This window comes from Castanea sativa, chromosome 3 (assembly GCF_040712315.1).
Source record: "Castanea sativa cultivar Marrone di Chiusa Pesio chromosome 3, ASM4071231v1".
Taxonomy (NCBI): Eukaryota; Viridiplantae; Streptophyta; class Magnoliopsida; order Fagales; family Fagaceae; genus Castanea; species Castanea sativa.
Window position 1 is genome coordinate 6188694 of NC_134015.1, and position 18441 is coordinate 6207134.

General features: G+C 30.5%; 1 protein-coding gene across 1 annotated transcript; it reads left to right on the top strand.

Annotated features, from left to right (window-relative positions):
* The first annotated feature begins 11496 nt into the window (after nucleotides 1-11496).
* On the top strand, nucleotides 11497-12615 carry LOC142628392 (F-box protein CPR1-like). The gene has a single exon (XM_075802503.1). It carries the CDS (start codon nucleotides 11497-11499, stop codon nucleotides 12613-12615), a length of 1119 nt encoding a protein of 372 aa, XP_075658618.1.
* The last annotated feature ends 5826 nt before the right edge of the window (nucleotides 12616-18441 follow it).

The following is an 18441-nucleotide window of genomic DNA, read 5'->3' on the forward strand; positions in this document are numbered from 1 at the left end:
GGGTAACGGTGGTGGGAGAGAAGAGTAGAGGTAGTAGCTAAAGTGTGGTATAGAGTTTGTAATAAGGGTAGTAGCTAAAGTGTGGTATAGAGTTTGTAATAAGGGTAGTTGGTGGTGGGAGAGAAGAGTAGAAGTAGTAGCTAAAGTCTGGTATAGGGTTTGTAATAAGGGTAGTGGGTGGTGGTAGAGAAAAGTAGAAGTAGTTGCTAAAGTCAGATTTAGAGTTTGTAATAAGGGTAGTAAGAATAAGAAGTGACAGTTGCTTTATTGAAGGGACAAAAATAAAAGGAAACGAATATTTTCTTATTTTGCTTTAATATATCTAGTTGCCTTATACTCCAGCTCTAGCAAATTTACGCATTTCCATTTCTCTTTTTATTTTTTTATTTTTTTTTATTGGTTTATAAAACAAGCGAAGCTGGGGAACCCAAGCTCTAGGATTTTTTTTTTACACATTTAAGAGACATCTCAACTGTTAAAATTGAAGGCATTTTCTTATAAGTAAACTTAGCGTGCAGATTAAATGACATTAACTAGGAAATTATGTCCCATCCAAAAAAACTAATTACCTTTTCAAAACAAGTGTTATGTCTATAATAATTTCAAAAAAAATTATAAGTGTAAGGTTTTTAATGATGGATTTAAAAAAAGTGATGTCATTGATGATCCAAATTAAAATCAATAATATCTTATAATATAAGAATTGTTGTAAAAATATTATAAACATAGCATTATTCATATATTAAATCACACATTAATTATAATCAGATTGAAACAATGTCACTAAGACAATTTAGAGAGAATAATGCTTAAAAAAATAATTAGAGGTGGAATAAAATAATAGTTTTTAAGAAAAAATATTACTACATTTGCATTCTACATCATAGGGTGTTGGAATTTTTTTGTGAATATGATTCTACGTCAACATCTAGAAAGATAAAAATGCATTTTATTCACATATGTTTAGAGTATTCCCATTGGCAATTGTAAATGGTATACGTAGGGAAAATTTAGTATGAAGGTACAAAAAGAGTATAGCAGCCGGACTTGTAAAATCTTACAATTGCAAATTTTTTTGTAATTGTGCTACAGTGCCATCCTAATGTAGGATGGCACTGTAGCACTTTAGTAAAAATTATAATATATTTTAATTGATAAAGTGGAAGAGAGATAGGGGAGAAGAAAGAAAGAGAGTTGTATTGGAATATATTATACTATTTTAGTGGGTAATATATATTATTTTAATGAGTAGAATAAGAAAATAAAAGTTGGGATGTTGGTTGTTGTGGGGGCAGAAGGGTTAGAGTGTGTATTTGGGCCTTGGGCTTGGTCCGAGGGTATTAACTTGTCTGAGGAGGGTTTAGTTGTAATAACTATACCAAATGTAAAAGCCCATAAGCAAAATATTGTGAAGGAGGGTGGTGGAAATGATCCGAGGAGGGAGATTTTCTCAGCTATATGAAGTGAAAGTTCTACTATACACCCTGGGGTTGATAAGGAAATTTTAGGAAGTCTGGTGAATAAGGATGAGTTCAATATGAGCACAGATAGAAGGAGTGAAGAAGAAATATCTTAGAGAAAACTGCTACCACCGCATTAAAAACTCTGCACCTACCTCTCTGGCCGCATTAATGGGGAAATGACCTCTAAACAATAGTGATCAGCCTTATAGCTATTGGTTGAAGAAGGTGGTGGATGAAACAAGTATCTAGATTGGTGATTTGAGCCATACGTGGAAGATGGAGGGAAGAAGAAAGAGGATATAAAAGGAAGAGAGAAGCATTTGAGATGGAGGATCGGAGAAGAAAGAGAAAAACACTGTACACACTACCCTTAATTGTAACGAACACTGAAAAGAAATACAAATTGTTCTCGGCACATATCCGAGGAGACTTTCTGCTACATAAATGTCTTGTTGCATGTGAGTTGCAAATCTAGCCTATCACTTATGTTATCCAATATCCATAGAACCTAGGTTTCAAACCCACTTTCTATAAATTTTATTGTTTTGGACTTTTTGGGCTGGTTCCCTTCGTACTGTTGGGTCCAGGTGCAAATTGTGTCCTTACACTTGTCTTGTAAAATGGTATAGTATAATTAATAAAGTAGTTTTTTAAGATAGTAAAATAGAATAGGATGAAAGTTACAGATGCGAATGCTCATATTGTTCAGCTAAAAAAAAAAGTAGTACAACATAACATATTGATTATTGAATAAATAATCGATTAATTTTTCAACTTAATTAATTAGCTCACATAATTATGTTGGCTTGCTTTTATTACAACCAATTTTGTAATTTTGAGGTTGTAGTTTTAAGTTATAACCAATTTTGTAACTAAATTTTGTCCATAAAAAAATTAGCTAATTTGGACTCTACATATTGTAATGCACCCTATGCCTCCATTATTATTTTGGGGATAAAAGGCTCGGATAAGGATATTGGGCCATGGGCCACGCTCGAGGACGCCAAAAAGCCCGGAGACAAACAAGTATTAGTAAAGGCAAGTAGGTTATTGGGTCGAGGACAAGGGCTAGTCACAACAAGCAAGTGATGTTGTTCGAGGAGCCAAACCTCCTCGGGAAACAGAGTAGAAGCCTGAAGTCCGACCACCCAACAAGTACTAGACAGTGGACAACCATGCTTGAAAGGAGTATAAGCTTCAGAGAGAGGTGAGTCAACAGAGAATTGAAAAATATCTGGCAAGAAAGCTAAACCACCACATTGAATGCTCTGCACTTAATCAACTGACTGCATTAATGTGGAGGTGATGCCTGAACAGTGACTTTTAACCTTACAGCTGCTCACAAAAATATCAAGAAGGTTCTGATGGGACAAGTATTAAGAAAATTAGTTATTTGATCACAAGTGTAAGGCTAAGATGAGAGAATGAGAAGAAGTATAAAAGGGAAAGGATTCTATTACAAGAAAGGCGTCAGAAAAAAGGAAAGGAACCACTCTGTAATCAAGAACTGAAATATTTGTATAAGTTTGAGAGATATATATAAGAACATACCATCCTTGGACTTGATCGAGGAGTGTTTTTCTTTTCAACTTGTTCTTCTCATTCATTCCAACACTAAACTAACTTATTGTGATTTACATTTGACTCGTTAAACGTTCAATATTAAACTCACTCTCTAACAAATTTATTGTTGCAGGCTTGTTGGGCCATTGTCCAAATCTTTTGGGTTGTGGATCAATTTGTGTCCTTACAATTATTTTGGAAAATATTTATTATACTCACTTGCCACTTTTGCACAAAAATTTTCACAATCATGACTTTAAGTAAATATTTTAGTTCAAGAAAAATGTATGTTAGAGATATTTTCCTATTATTTATAAAGCTTTTTTCTGTAATATTATTAATTCAAGTCTACTATTAAGCATCATAGTTCAAGCACGTTCAAAATTTCTTGTATTTGGATAGAATCCTATATATTTGACTCTGTGACTTGTTAAAACAACAGCAGTGATAGTGGTTAGAGGTGGCTAGGATAGGTTGAGAAGTAGAATGGGGAAGACAAACTTAAGACATTCTGCATATAATATAAAGAGAAAATAATAAGAGTTTTTGTTTTGGTTTGCTTCATTGAAAATATATCTATGCTATTATATTTGGATTACATAAGAATTCCTGAATACTATCAAATATTACTTTGAAGGTATCAAATTTGGATCTATATGTTGGCTTGGGGAGACAATGGTCCCCCTAATTTTTTTTTAATAAAACTATTAGTATATTAGTAGATATAAATTTTAGCAATTTTGTTCAATAAAATTACATTTTGCTCCTTTAACAATGCCATCAATTCTTTTAAGAGTAATGTTATAATCACACATTTTTTTACAATATTTTTACAAATTATTAAGTTAGCAAATTCTTATTAGTTAGCATACTTTACTTTTTTTTATCAATAACCACTCACCACATTAGCAATTTGTAAAAATTTTATAATTTTAGCATTTTTCACTTTTTAAAGGCCATAAAAATTAATAGAGTAAATTAGTAGAGTCAAAGGCTAGAGCTGCCACATACAGCTAGAAGCAGAACCCCTCCCCCTAACTCCAAGTCCTGGCTCTGTTCCTGATTAGATTACATGAGAACTCCTAAATATTATTAGATTACTTTGGAGGTTGATGATCATCCAATGCTTTGATTTTAGCTATAAATAATTAATGTTGTCTCAAAAACCAATAAGTGTAGACACACACTTTGATTGATTTTTTTTTTTTTTTTTTTTTTTTTGTGGCTAAGTGATTGGTCTAATACATACATTGACATTTTATTTCTTAAATGATAGTTCTAGTTCTAAACATGGAGCATTAGCTTGACCCAACCGTTTTTCCAGGGTTTTTACTTATTTTTTTCACTCAAAAGTCTTTTTTCTTCTGTTAGTAGATTATTCTTGATGGGTAGCTCTAACTGACTGCAACGCTTCCTCTACAACCAAGATCATATTTTAATTCCTAACTTTTAGTCCATGGAAAATTATCAAGTGTGGTCCTTAATATAATTAAAGTAATTACTTTTTATAGTCTGAATCAATTTAAAGTGATTGCTTGTCACATCTAACTTGTTGTGATCACTTTAGAATTCAGAATCTAAATTAAATCACTTGTAGATCACTTTAAAATTCAGAGTCTAAATTAAATCACTTGTAGATTAACAGCGCATATGATTAGAATGCTATATGTTTCTAATATCAAACTTATTGGGAGTCCAATTTACTTGTATTGCAACTATCTTTACTCCCAACAATAAAACAATACTAGGGGAAGTTGATCCTTCATGAGAAATAGGCACCTTATCATATAGAACATTGAAGGACTTAAATCAAAAAATGTTTATGAGCTGCTCCTTCTCATGGTCTCATGGTCTAATAGAGAGACCAAGACTAAGGTTTTTTGGTTTAATATTTCCTGATTCCTTCTCCTCAGGGTCTAAAAGACATGACTCCAGTGAACAATTTGCTGTTGTGTTGGATAACAATAACAATATGCATATCAGTAATAAACCAATAGGAGGGAGGTGAGTGAACTTTATCGCATTCCATGTTTTTAATAACATCGTTATATATTGCTAAGCTAAGAGTTGTGCATATATTATGGAAGAAATAAGATATGTCTGACCTATATAACCAGCACAATAGTTCAGCAATATATATATATATATATATATATATATATATATATATATATATATATTTATATATATAACCAGCACAATATTGTGAAAGTTAAAACAGACTTTAAAATATATAATAATAATAATAATAATAATAATAATAATAATAATAATTAGTACGTACTACATTCAGCAAACAGACTTGTTCTAATAACAATTGACAGAGATGATGGAGATCATCTAACAATTAAATGATGCTACGAAATGAATTATGAAACTAGGGCTAGTGATATGATTCAATTGGCGTGCTTTGAAACCCATTAGGATTTTGGTGAATGCTCAGGGTATTGGCGTGCTAGCCTTAATTGACTAATCAGTAGTTGAATACATCTAAATGGTTAGGGATCTTTATTAAATTTCCAATGAAAATAATTATCTCGCAAATGTGGGGAGAACATGTTTCCTACAGCACCAACTACATTTTTTTAATACTTGCAGTTGCTTTTAGTATTTGATCCCATCGGTGGTTTTCAATTACATCTAGCATGCATCACATTAAAGTGTTAGCATAGATGTGTTAGCAGTAATTTGGCCTTTTCCTTGATGATGTTAAGCAAAGTTTTCTTGAATAGATGGGCCCTTATGCCCACGTGAAACAATAACGCATCTATGAGGTAAGTTTAAGTAGACAGTGCCAATGGTGATCACCCATTTAGAGCTCAAATGGGATAAAATTGGTCACTTTGATCTCTTATAACTAGAGTTTCGCTCCTCTTCTTTGTAGCTCATAGTACAAGAATTTGACAAATATCTAAGTTGAGGCATGAAGATCTGACCATCTGATATTGATGGCTGACACTGTTGAAAATGTGACGTTGATAGCCATTGTTTAGCTTATGTGAGACAGTTATTATTTTACTGTTATAAGTATGAATATTTTGATCTAAATTCAATGGGTTGACACCATTGAATCGTAATGATATTTAATAGAATTGATCACCTAATATGTATATAACATATGGTGGGTCTTGAGCTTAATTTAGTGTTGACTGTTGATAGGATTTAAAAATGTACGCACTAATTTTTCAATTGTTATGCTTGGAGTTTTAATATCATTCAACAATTTCTTATTCCTTGACATATTTGATGTTAAGCTCTTTTGGAAAGTAAAACATCAAAAATTGATGATTTTGGATGCATTCATTTGTCTTGTGCATTTATAATTGATAGCATAATGTGAAACTTGTATCCGTGACTGTAGGAAAATGAAACTGGGTTGCTGATTATTTCAAGAAACAACAAAGGCTCCTTAAAGGTTGTTTGGGTATGCCATGTTCTAAACACTCAGCAAATATATGGTTGCTTTTTTAAATCAATATTCTGTCCTAACCAAGTTACAAACTTATTCATGAATGTTGTTTGCGTATTAGGCTTTAGCATATGAGAATAGTAATACTTTGCACAGATGGTGCTACTATTTTTAAATTGATTATCTGTGGCTATTGGTTTAACTTTAGTTTAAATTAATGAACAGTTTGATTGCAATAAGTGATAGAAGCCAGTTATAATGAGTTATTGAAGCAGGCCATGGATCTCCCACCATGCCATGGTGTCATAATTTCAAATAGTTAACTGGAACTGACTTGGGGTCATTCAGTAGTATTTAACTTCTAGTATATTCCAAAATGATATCCAAGCTATTTCAATTTTTGTCTCTACAAGAGGGTTTCTTCCTTATTTTATACGTTGTTTCGTGATAAAAAACGTGCCCAAAAGTGGTTTTGTTTGTGGAAAGAAAATTAGAGTGGAATGACAAAGATATTACTATTAGAATGAGAATCAAGAAGACTATTTTGTGTGACAATGTGTTCAACAAATTGAGGAGTGAGACAAACTAGGAATCATTTTGGACAGACTTGTATGGCCTCATGTTTTGGAGAATTTTATAATTATATTAAAATTGGTTATTAATTGAATTATTGGAAATTTGGGATTCAAGTATGAAAATAAGTCTTTATGAAGTAAAATAGCGACAATTAGTAGCATTTTTTTATGCTAAATATATCTGAATACCTAAAACTTTGTGTGTTTGGTTAGTATTAGGTGTAATACCTTTAAAGCACATTATAACTGTAGTTTGGTAAATGCTCCAACTTTCTAGCTCTTTAATACAAAAGTTCTATTATGATTAAACCTCTGTAGCATGAAACTCTAATTCCAACAGAAATACCAAATGAGCTCTTACGGTTAAATGCTACTGGAATAGCTCATTCCTTGATTGCAGGGTTAAACCTTATGAGTTCTGGTGCTGGAAGAGTATAGGGCAAGGTTCTTGATCGAACAGAAGCAAAATGGAGTTGGTAAGGGTGAAGCCATTGCTAGTAACAGTAGTGCTTGGTGTAAAGCAAGTGGTAAAGGCATATTGAATAATTTTCCTAAATGATCTGATAGTTCATGCAAGCAAGAGGTGGAGAGTGGATTTAATTAACAGAAGCAAACCTTGAAGTGCTCAAGAAATCTGGAAGATTTGACTGCCTAGAATGTGGCCTTCCAAGACAAGCTGATCTATTTTTATAGAGCTCATGATAATATGAAGTTTGGTAGAGCTATTTCCTTCTCTGTAGACAGAAACTTTTCTTCTTTTTTAAATTTGAAAGTTTGTAATCAGGCACTGCTTGTTAGAGTTGAACCGACGGAAAAAATCTACAGATACCTACTGTCCTTTATGTGATATTGAAAATGAAACTCTTGAACATATCTTCATTTCTTGCCCTTAGCTAGAGCTTTATGGTCTGACTTAGATATTAATATCAAAGCTATCACTTATTAAAATAATATAAAAAAGGAGGAGAAGATATTATTATCAAGCTATTGTATGAAGTCTATATAACAACACCATTCATAGAGCAGTGGGTAATAAAACAGGTTACTGGGGCAATGATAATTGTGAGGAATATCTTGATTCTCATTCTTTTTTGCAGGAAACTTGTGAAACCTATATATGGCATTTCAGGGAAAAAATTTTATATATATATATATATATACACACACATATAGAGAGAGAGAGAGAGAGAGAGGTCTATTTGCTTAAATAATATATATTATTGAATTATTTTATTAAAAAACTCATTTGAAAGTTATTTAGTTAAGTAGCCTTATTTGGAACTCGACTTTTGAAAATCAAGTTCCGTTTAAAGACTCACGTTTGAATCCTTATTAAATTTGCAAAAAAAAAAAAAAAAAATTTACTTAGAACTCGATTTTCACAGAGTCGGGTTCCATACAACTAAAAAAAAAAAATTAAACTCTAATTTAGGCATTATTGAGAGGCTTTGATAACTCACGAAGAGACCTACTTAAAAACATGGGTGGCTTTTCTAGTTAACATGTTTATATATGATGTTAAAATAGGGTTACAATACGATTACATCTTTGCTTGATTGTATCAATAGTTTGTAAATAAATGATATTATTGGACAAATGCGTGAGCAAGATGAATGAAAAATTATGATAATTAAAAATTAAAAAAAAACTCAAAGCACTTGTGAAGTGTGTGCCATGAGGCTAGTATATGATGTCAAAATAGGATTATGCGATACAAAAGAAACAAACAAGGAAAACTTACAACCGTCATATTTCAAATTATTCTTATCTCCTGGTGGACTTAATAATTTTTCATTTTTAAAACTAACAAATGTAATTCCATAATGATATTCCTAAACTTAAGGGATGTACTGATATTTTCCAAACCAAATTCATGGCTGCGATTGTGCTCCTTATCAAATTTGCAACGAACCAAAAAAATAATAATAATAAATAAATAAATTTACTTGGAACTTCCATACAAAAATACACTACTTAGAAATTTATTAAGAAATCGGGTTTTCAAGAGTCAAGTTGACAGTTGCCACACAAAATGAGCATGTAATCCTAATCAACTAATTGTTGATTTGTGGCGTTAGATATGTATTTGTTGACACATGCAATTATTTATTTATTTTTATTTTGATAATGAACCTCATCACGATAGATTTCACTAAAAGTAAAATAATTTATCAACCACCATATTAAAAAGGATAAGACAGTAGACTATAGAGAGCTCTTTGTGGATCTGATTAGGAAATTCCCAAAATTGTAGGATTTGACAATTAGCACCAAATATTTATATAAAAAAAAAAAAAGAAGAGTTATATGTTAGTGAAATTACAAATTTTATTATATTAATCTTTCAAAATCAAGAGTAAATTTTTAAACACAAAAAAAAAAAAAAATTCTTTTATTATTTAAATTATTATGTTGTTGATGTAACACTAATTATATTCATTATAACATGTGTTTTTAATTTTATTTATTTTTTAGCATAAAATTTGAAATTTTTTTTTTTTTGTTGAGAAAGTAGTAAATTTGATAGTAGTTTGAACCTTTTTTTTTTCATATATAATTTCTCAAAGTTAGGAAATATTCTAAATTCAATGGCATATATATACACTGTAGTCAAAAGCCCTTGGCCTACTTGCAAGGGCGTTTCAAACTCAGCCATGTAATCTCTCTCTCTCCCTGGGATGTAGGATCCCCCTATAAGTACTTTGTTTGATAAGTCTTAGCTCAAGATTGTTCATTTCACACACTTATTTGAGGTGCTGTGGAGCCAAGTCTATTATCCATCTCTTTCCTTATGATTTCCCTTCTAGACAGAATTCAACTAATATGGACTCGTATCAAGAAAATAAATCAAAGAAGAGAAGGTATGTCTTTTAACTTTTCATGGGCTGTAATTTATTTTCATTTATGATTCCTTGTTTAGTAAAAGAATTAATGATTGTTCTGGCCGAGGATTTTATAGCTTAATTAATGGCGTTACCAGGATTTAAAATCCCCTTCATTATTTATGATTCGAAGATCATTTTTCATGTGCTAGACACCTCTCTCCCTTGGTAATTAATTTTCAACCAAACATATAAATAAAATTTTTTTGTTTTGTTTCAGTCTTTTTCTTTTTTTTTTTTAATTTAAATTGAATTTTTATATATATTCGATCATTTGTTATTTACACTATAAGATTGTTTTACTTTGGGAGAGTTCTTTTGGGATTCTAAAGATTTTCCATCTTCTAAGAAAATAATTATCATATTTGTTAAGTTTGGTAATTTTCTCTTATATTTATTTTAAGTTAAATAATTTTTTATAATATTTTATGTCAAAATGTATAGTTCATTATAGCTTACAAATGGATAGTTCTTAATTAATGACGGGTTCATATCTATCTTAGAGGTTAAGTGATAACTGAGTGGTAATGATTTTTTTATGGTTTCTCATGCCTAACCTCACCCTCTCACCATTATTCAACCATTTTTTTGGGTGGTTTTTATTACACATACTCTCACTCACACTCACACCAGGGCCGGCCCTAGGCTTAGGTCAATTAGGCCATTGCCTAAGGCCCCTCCTAGAGAAAGCCCCAATTTGGGAGCAAATATATATATATATATATATATATATATATATATATATATGTATATATATATATATATATATTTTTTTTTTTTTGAGAGATTCTAAAGCATTTTAGTTTACATTTTTTTTTTTATACTATTAAGAAGGCTAAAAAAATTAAGTAATAATACTAAAGATAGAGATAAGACAAATTTAAATAAATAGGTCTTACAAATAGACGTATTACTTATCACAAGTAACTTTTATTTATTTAATTATTTTTATACAAGATAAAAATTCTACTCTAGTCTAATCTAAGTGCATATGTGTTTGAAACTCTCTTCTAGAAACTTAAATCTCAGCTATTGCCCCCCACACCCCACAAAAACTTATACTTGTAGAGTGATTACTGTACTGCACCAAGGGTGCGTGGTGGTCTCCATAACTTTTATAATTTGATGTAACAATGAATATAATAGGTGAATTTTATAATATTTCTAGTATTTTTGTAAGCCTCATGTCATTGATCACATTCATTACAACGCCAGTTCGTAATAAAATTTATTATAACTTTAGCATTTTCTCAAAAAAAAAATCATCTTAAAAGGTAAAAAGAATGGATTTAAAAAAAAATTATTGTATAAAATGCTAGTTAAATATTATTTAAGTGATAACATAACTCCATTTGAAGATTTCACCTTAAGCCTCTAAAACGCTTGGGCCGGCCCTGACTCACACAATCAAATTGCATACAAATCTTGACTTGAAGTCACAATTTATGTGCAGTTTGAGTGTATGTAAGGGTGTGTATAAAAGGGTTTGAACTAGTGTTTAGTTTTTTTTTTTTGTTTTTTTTTATTAGAGCATTCTTTGTAACTCATGTAATTTTTTAAAAACTTTTTAACTTGCAGTGAAAACTTCAATAGTAAAGTTGATCATGGAAAATGAATCATATTCTCATATAGTAGATGAACGCTGCCCTTTGGATCAAGATGTCATCTCGGAGATATTAGCAAGATTGCCAGCAGAAAGCCTTATCCAATGTGAAAGGGTTTGCAAAAGTTGGTTTAGAATGATTCATGATCCAAACTTCGTACACAGATCTAAGCAAGTATTCATCACTTTAAATTTTTTACTTAAAATATCAGACAATTTCTGGTTCGATTATTCTGATATTGAAGATGCCTATGATGGGCTGATAATGCTTAAAAAATCTATTTATAATGGCAATCTCCGGGTCTATAATCATAGCACTGGCCAGATGAGCAACATCCCTCATGTGCCACTAACGAGTTCAAGTTCAAGGAACTTCTATTCATTGGTACATGATGTTTCCATCCAAAAGTACAAGATAGTTTGCTTTTGTTTGAGTAAGAATATGGTCAAGTGTTATATATATCTTATGGATAGTAATGATGATGAAGCTCCTGCTTGGAGGGAATTGAGCTTTTCTTTCGTGTTAAACGTTCCGATTCATCCCCATCACACTCAAGACCATCAAAATTTTGATGGAGTTGTGTGTAACGGGGCATTGAATTGGATGGAAAAATATGAAACAAATAGGATGCAATATGTATCATCATTAGACATATCAAGTGAGAAGCTTAGGGAAAGAATTAAGTTGCCATCCAAACCCAACATGTGCAACAAGAACAGACTCAACTGCAAGTTATTAGCTTTCAATGGATTTCTTTGTTATGCTAATCCAAGCTCCAAGGATAGGTTTGATTTTTGGGTCTTGAGGGATTGGGTTAAACTTAAACCTATTTGGACCAAGCAATATACATTAAGCCTTTCGTCGATGATCTGCAAGCCCAAAACTTTGAAGAGTTTCATTCAAGATAGTTTTTTACCTCTTGCAATATACCAAAATGTCAACTCTTGTTCAGTAGAAATCATGATACTAGTTTGCTGCAAGTTGTTTAAATACAGTGTGAAGAGTAGAGAGTTGAGGGCTGAAGAAGAAGGATTACTGGATTCAAGCTCTCTTCCTTGTTTTTCCAAGTTTACTCATCTTGTACCGGCGATTATAGCTCATACCAGTATAAGAAGATAAGAGACATTTGTTTTCAAGTTTAATTCAAATAAAGTAGATAGGATTAGGATTGCATTCTTAGTTTCAAAGTTGTGTTGCATTTACCATTAAATTCAAGTCCTATTTAATGTAAAATAGGAGGTTAATTGATATTGGTTGTCATGACTCATGAGGATACATCTTCATTAGTATTTAATATTTACTCTTTAACTATTTATATACATGAAAATGCATGAAAAACCCAAAAGGTCTCTCTTTCTTTTAGTAGATTGGTTGTCTCGAATAAACTAATTAAACTCAATTTATTATTTCTGTCTATAACTGTATGTATTCATTTATGGTTTGTGGTAAAATAAAAAATAAAAAAAATCTTTGGATAGATGTGCGTAAAGATAAAGATTTGATTTTTAATTTTTTTTCTTAGTTTAAATCACTTAGAATCCGTTTGGATAGAACTTATTGCTGAAAACTGAAAACTGAAAATTGAAAACACTGTAGCGAAATAATTTTTTAATGTGTAAAAAAACACTGTTCACTCTTTTTTTACTGTATATATGCCTTGGTGCACTGGTGCACTGTTCATGCGCTGGTCTTTAAAAAAAAAAAAAATGCAAACGTAGCAGAAAACGGGGATCCAAACGGGCAATTAATATAGTATGAAATGGCTGTTTTTTGTTTTTTTTTCATTTATCAAAATTACTATATTTTTTTCATTTCAAATCTATAATATCACAATTTTTTTAATTGTTAGCAAAATCTTTAAAACTCAAATGATCACATGTTGTTAAATTTTAGTAACAATGATTTGTAGGGTTTCTCTTTAAACCAGTTTAGAAAGAAATTCTGTCATTTACATCATTATTTTTCAAAAACACTTACATTATATTATTTATTATATATTCTATTTTATTTAAATAATTATTTTTATACTTTATTATTATTATTTTCATTTAATCTCTCTCTCTCTCTCTCTCTCTCTCTGAAATTTAAAAACACCCACATAACTCTCTCGCCTCTCACCCTCTCTCAACCCAAACCCACAGCTTCTCACCTCTTTCTCAACTGCCGCTGCTGCTATGCTTAGTCCTGTATTCCGGTTCTTTGATGATTTATATGGATTTTGTACTTAGGTTTGATGAGTATGGGATCTAGATTTAAGATAAGTTTGATGAATTTGCAAAGGTTGCTGGGATTCAAGAGGAGATAATGAAGGAAGAGAGGTAGGAGAAGGGAGAGAATCAGAAAGGAGAGGTGAGCGAAAAAAAGTAAACATGTATCCAAATTCCAAAACCAAGAAAATTTAAGTGCAATGATACATTGATACGTACGTACAAAAATATTTTAAGGGAGAAAAAGAAAATATTTAGAGAAGATAAAATTTTGGTTGCTTTTGAGGGAAAAACTTTGGTGAAAACAATAGATAAGAAGGGATAAAATTTGAATTTATCTAAAGAAATCTTGACCTCTTGAATCTAATTTGAATCAAAATTCTCTGATACTCCCCATTCAAAAGATTAATTGATATAAATTTAGTATTATACAGTAGAGTTTGTAACCAAATAAACTAATAAGATTAGGATCCATAATCACTCTAGGACTCCAATTACAAAATATGCTGTAACAATGAGTTACTATAACATACTCAAACACTTAAGCTAACTAAAACACAAATGTTGGAGTCCCAATTCGATTCCATCTCCACTTAACAATGGTATAAATTGCACCATGCACCATGCACCAGCCATTAAACACTAGTACTATACACCCTCTAGCCATGAATCCGTTCACTTTAATAATCTTCTTCGCTCTATTAACCGCTTATGGCTCTTACATTATTTCTCCTCCTTCTGCATCGCTGTCCCTTCCGCCACTGAGTACGGTGGCGTATGAGTCTTGCAAGAGAAGCTACGCTCTGGAGCGTCATGCTCAGGAGTGCCCTTACCATGCACACTGATGAAAATCCCATCAACCAAAATTTTGAATTGCAAATTTGTCCGTCTTATTGGATCTGAACTTTAGTTTCTTACTTAAAGGCAAATTTGTCCGTCTTATAAGCATGTAGTGGGTGCAGTATCATGCATGCAAGGACCTTCTTAACAAAATTCATACCAAGCAAAGCCAAAATATCACTCATTGAATGATATTATTTGAACTGTGTTGTAAATTAACCTGAATATCTTTCTTTTCATATTTGTTACAAATTTGGCATTGATAATAATAATAATAATAATAACAACAACAATAACAATAGAAACAACATTGTTTGTTATTAATTAACTTTAAAGTGAGGTAATGAGAACTTATGATAAATATAGCTCACATAAACAATTAGAGTGTTGCTAGGGCTACGAGGAAATCACAAATTTCCAAAAAAAAAAAAAAAACTAAATAATATAAAATCTTACCAAAAATATGCATACAAAAAATTGCAAGGCAAGGCAACAATTGTTTTTTTTTTTTTTTTCTTCATCATACATAGGAAAGCAAAGTACATAAGTTGGGTAGAACTTAGGTAAAATTTCTTATGTAGGACCATAGAATACATTAGGTTTTCTAATTAAATTCAAACACAAAATTGTATTGAATTTATATATATATATATATATATATATATATATATATATATATATATATATATATATATATATATAAACCGAAACCTCTGAATCTCTCACAATTTTTCACATTAGCACAATATCTAAATAAAATTATCATTTTATTTAAATAAAATTATTTTTGTTTAGTTCAAACTTAACAAGAAATGAAACTCTATCTCTCTCTAATAAGTCCAACTTAAACTCAAACTCGTCATTTTTTTCAAATAAAATTATTTTTATTTAGTCCAAACTTAACCAAACTCAACATTATCATTTTTTTAAAATAAAATTATTTTTGTTTAGTTCAAACTTAACAAAGAGTGAAATTCAATCTCTCTAATAAGTCTAATTTAAACTCAAACTCAAATGTTGATTAAAAAAAAAAACTTGAATAAATCCTATATTAAGATTATCCTAAATGTGGCTTTATCTGGATAAATATAAAAATCATCAACTATTGATAAAGTTCAACTTCTTTGGATAATAGAAAAATTCTACTGCAACTTTTTTAAAAAGTAATTTTCGTACATAAACCACCGAACTCTTTTTAGCTGTTTTTTACAAGATAAAAAAAAAAAAAAACTTGCAATAATTGAAATTATTCTTTTGAATATAACCTATCTTTCTTTTATATTTCTCTATTGTTTAGTCATATATATTTTGTTTTATTTCAATAATTTCTATGTTGTGAATCATCTGATTTTTAAATATTTTTTGGTCTTTTAGAAGTTTTAATATTTGAATTTTTAACTTATTTTTTTGCAGTATTTGAAATTTTCTGACAAATTTTTTGTAAGCCATTGCATGTTCAAGTAATGAATTCTTCATCAAATTGTAATACAAATTGAAGTCATACAAGAGCAAATCATGCAATGGTGTAGTTTTTTAATCAATTTAAAATTTTATAAAATTATTTTAGTCTATCTCATAAATATGTAGGTTCCCTTGCATAGCACGGGTTAGCGACTAGTTTTTCTTAAAAAGATAACATTGTTTGTGATGTATTGAATAAATGGAGCCATGTGTTTTAGTTTAATTGTAAATCTAAATCTAATATACTGCATCAAACTATATCTAAGTGTTACCATATAGATTTACCTATCTAAAAATGTGGGTTTAAAGTCGTGGAGCTTTTCATTAAAGTCCTTTAGAATGGAGAGAATCAAAACATCATTTGTTGCAAAAATAAAAAATTATTGAGCGGAGTAAAAGCAAAAAAATGAATTTTTCATGACCTAAAAAGGCAATTCCTTAATATTTTGCTTAAAAATACAAAATATGTATTTAAAACTGGAAGTTCAGTACAACATAACTATCCATAGGATGCACATAATTCATAAAGGGGCTCCAATAATGTCTCTGTAAAAACAAGGTAACAAATATTGGGATATCTACCTTTCTTGTTTGTATCCTACATATGTCAATATGTCCACTCAGTGGTTCGCTTCTTATATATGAGATATGTCTAACTATCATCTCTCAATGTCTTCCGAAGATGTTCTTACAATCATGCACATGATTTGATATCAGCTCTGCAGTGGAGTATTACGTTATTAATTAACCAAGAAGCAACGAAAAGGGAATCTGTTTGTACTTTTACTCAATTTTGCTAAAATGTTGGTTGTCTAGAAAGCCTTTACAAAGAGAACACACTATCCATTCATCCATGCTTCATTACTATCCTTGAGAAGGTGGCCAAAAAATAATAAATAAATACATATTTATTGTATAAAAAGAAGCATAGCAGACCATGATTGCCAAATAAAAGTAATAAGCATGAGGGTAAACTAACATACCACCCATATAGTATATCCTCACAATATAAAAATTATCATGTGGGCTTATTTTGTGACACTTCTCCTGTGGTTTGCTTTATTGATGTTGCGGAAGCCTAAACAAAGCACACATGATACTCTCTTGATGAAACAAAAATTAAACTATTGGCTTCTAGTAGTGATCCTTGAATTCACGAGAGATTTCCCTGAATCCACAAAGAGATAGACTGAAATCCACCAAAGAAATTAAGAATTTGATAAAAGTCTGTGTTTATTGATAATAGTCTAATTTGTCTCTGACAGCTACAAAACATATAGATATTGAGAAAAACGTTTGAAACTCTAATTTGCACTAATAGGTGACAAAATACCGAAATTTACCAAAAATTGCAAAATTGAGTTAAATGCAGAATCATAAACTACTGACCTTAAGAGTCATCCCAAAATAAGCGGGACTTTATTCTGACTTTTGAGTAAAAAGTTATTAAGGAAATAAAAATTACCATGAACAGCAAAATCATAGCTTTCAGGGCTTAAATGAAGGAATTTGCCATTTTAAGAGATACCTTGTGGTAAAGCGACAACTATCACTCAGAAAGCTATTTCACTTCAGCTTACCAAATTTCTTGTGATTTTGACTCCGAGGTCCATGATTTCTACTAGTGTCTTTTTGCCTTGCGCGATGATTTCAAGCGCACGTGAGAGTCCAAGAATGCCATAACGGTCTGATCTACATCATTTATGAAACATTTACCTTCTTTGTGGTTTGTTTTATAAAGAATTGCCATTAATTTTAAGAGAATTTGATGATACAGCAAGTCGGCAAGTTCTAACATCACAAACAGAGAAAGAATTGAAGAAAAAAAAAATCATTCTACCCTCACATTTACGATTTTATCTCTCTAACTCTCCTTCAATTCTCATTTGGTTTTGTCTAAGTTTCCAAGGAACAATTTTGATTTAGAATAACTTTTTTCTTTAACTAGTTTTATGCTCGTGCGATATACGGCTTAGTAAAAGAATTATATATAAATTTTTAAAAATATATACTTTTTGATAATATAATTAAATTTAATAACAAATAAAATAATAAAAATATTTTATAGATAATGGCAAGTTTTAAATTTCTAGAAGCTCTTAGTAGTAATTTTATTTGAGGAACACTAATTAATAATTGGAGAGACATTCTATATCTAGTCAAACTAAGACATAACTTTTACTTGTTCAAATAATAATTATAACATACAGACATAATAACATTTATATTTAATTATAACGACTTGCTTGCATCTCAAAGTGTCAAATTAATATCAACACTAAACATGCTAGGATGTTTATGTTAATTAATGTAAATAAGCAAAAAATTGTTATCAACATCTAACACCCTACTATTGCATGAATTATGATTAAAATTGACCTAATATTTTTACTTTAACCTCAAGACATCACCCCGAATTTACAAATTAAAAACTACC

What these genes read in the sequence shown, in the direction of transcription:
- LOC142628392 (XM_075802503.1), top strand. Translation starts at nt 11,497, where the DNA reads ATGGAAAATGAATCATATTCTCATATAGTAGATGAACGCTGCCCTTTG.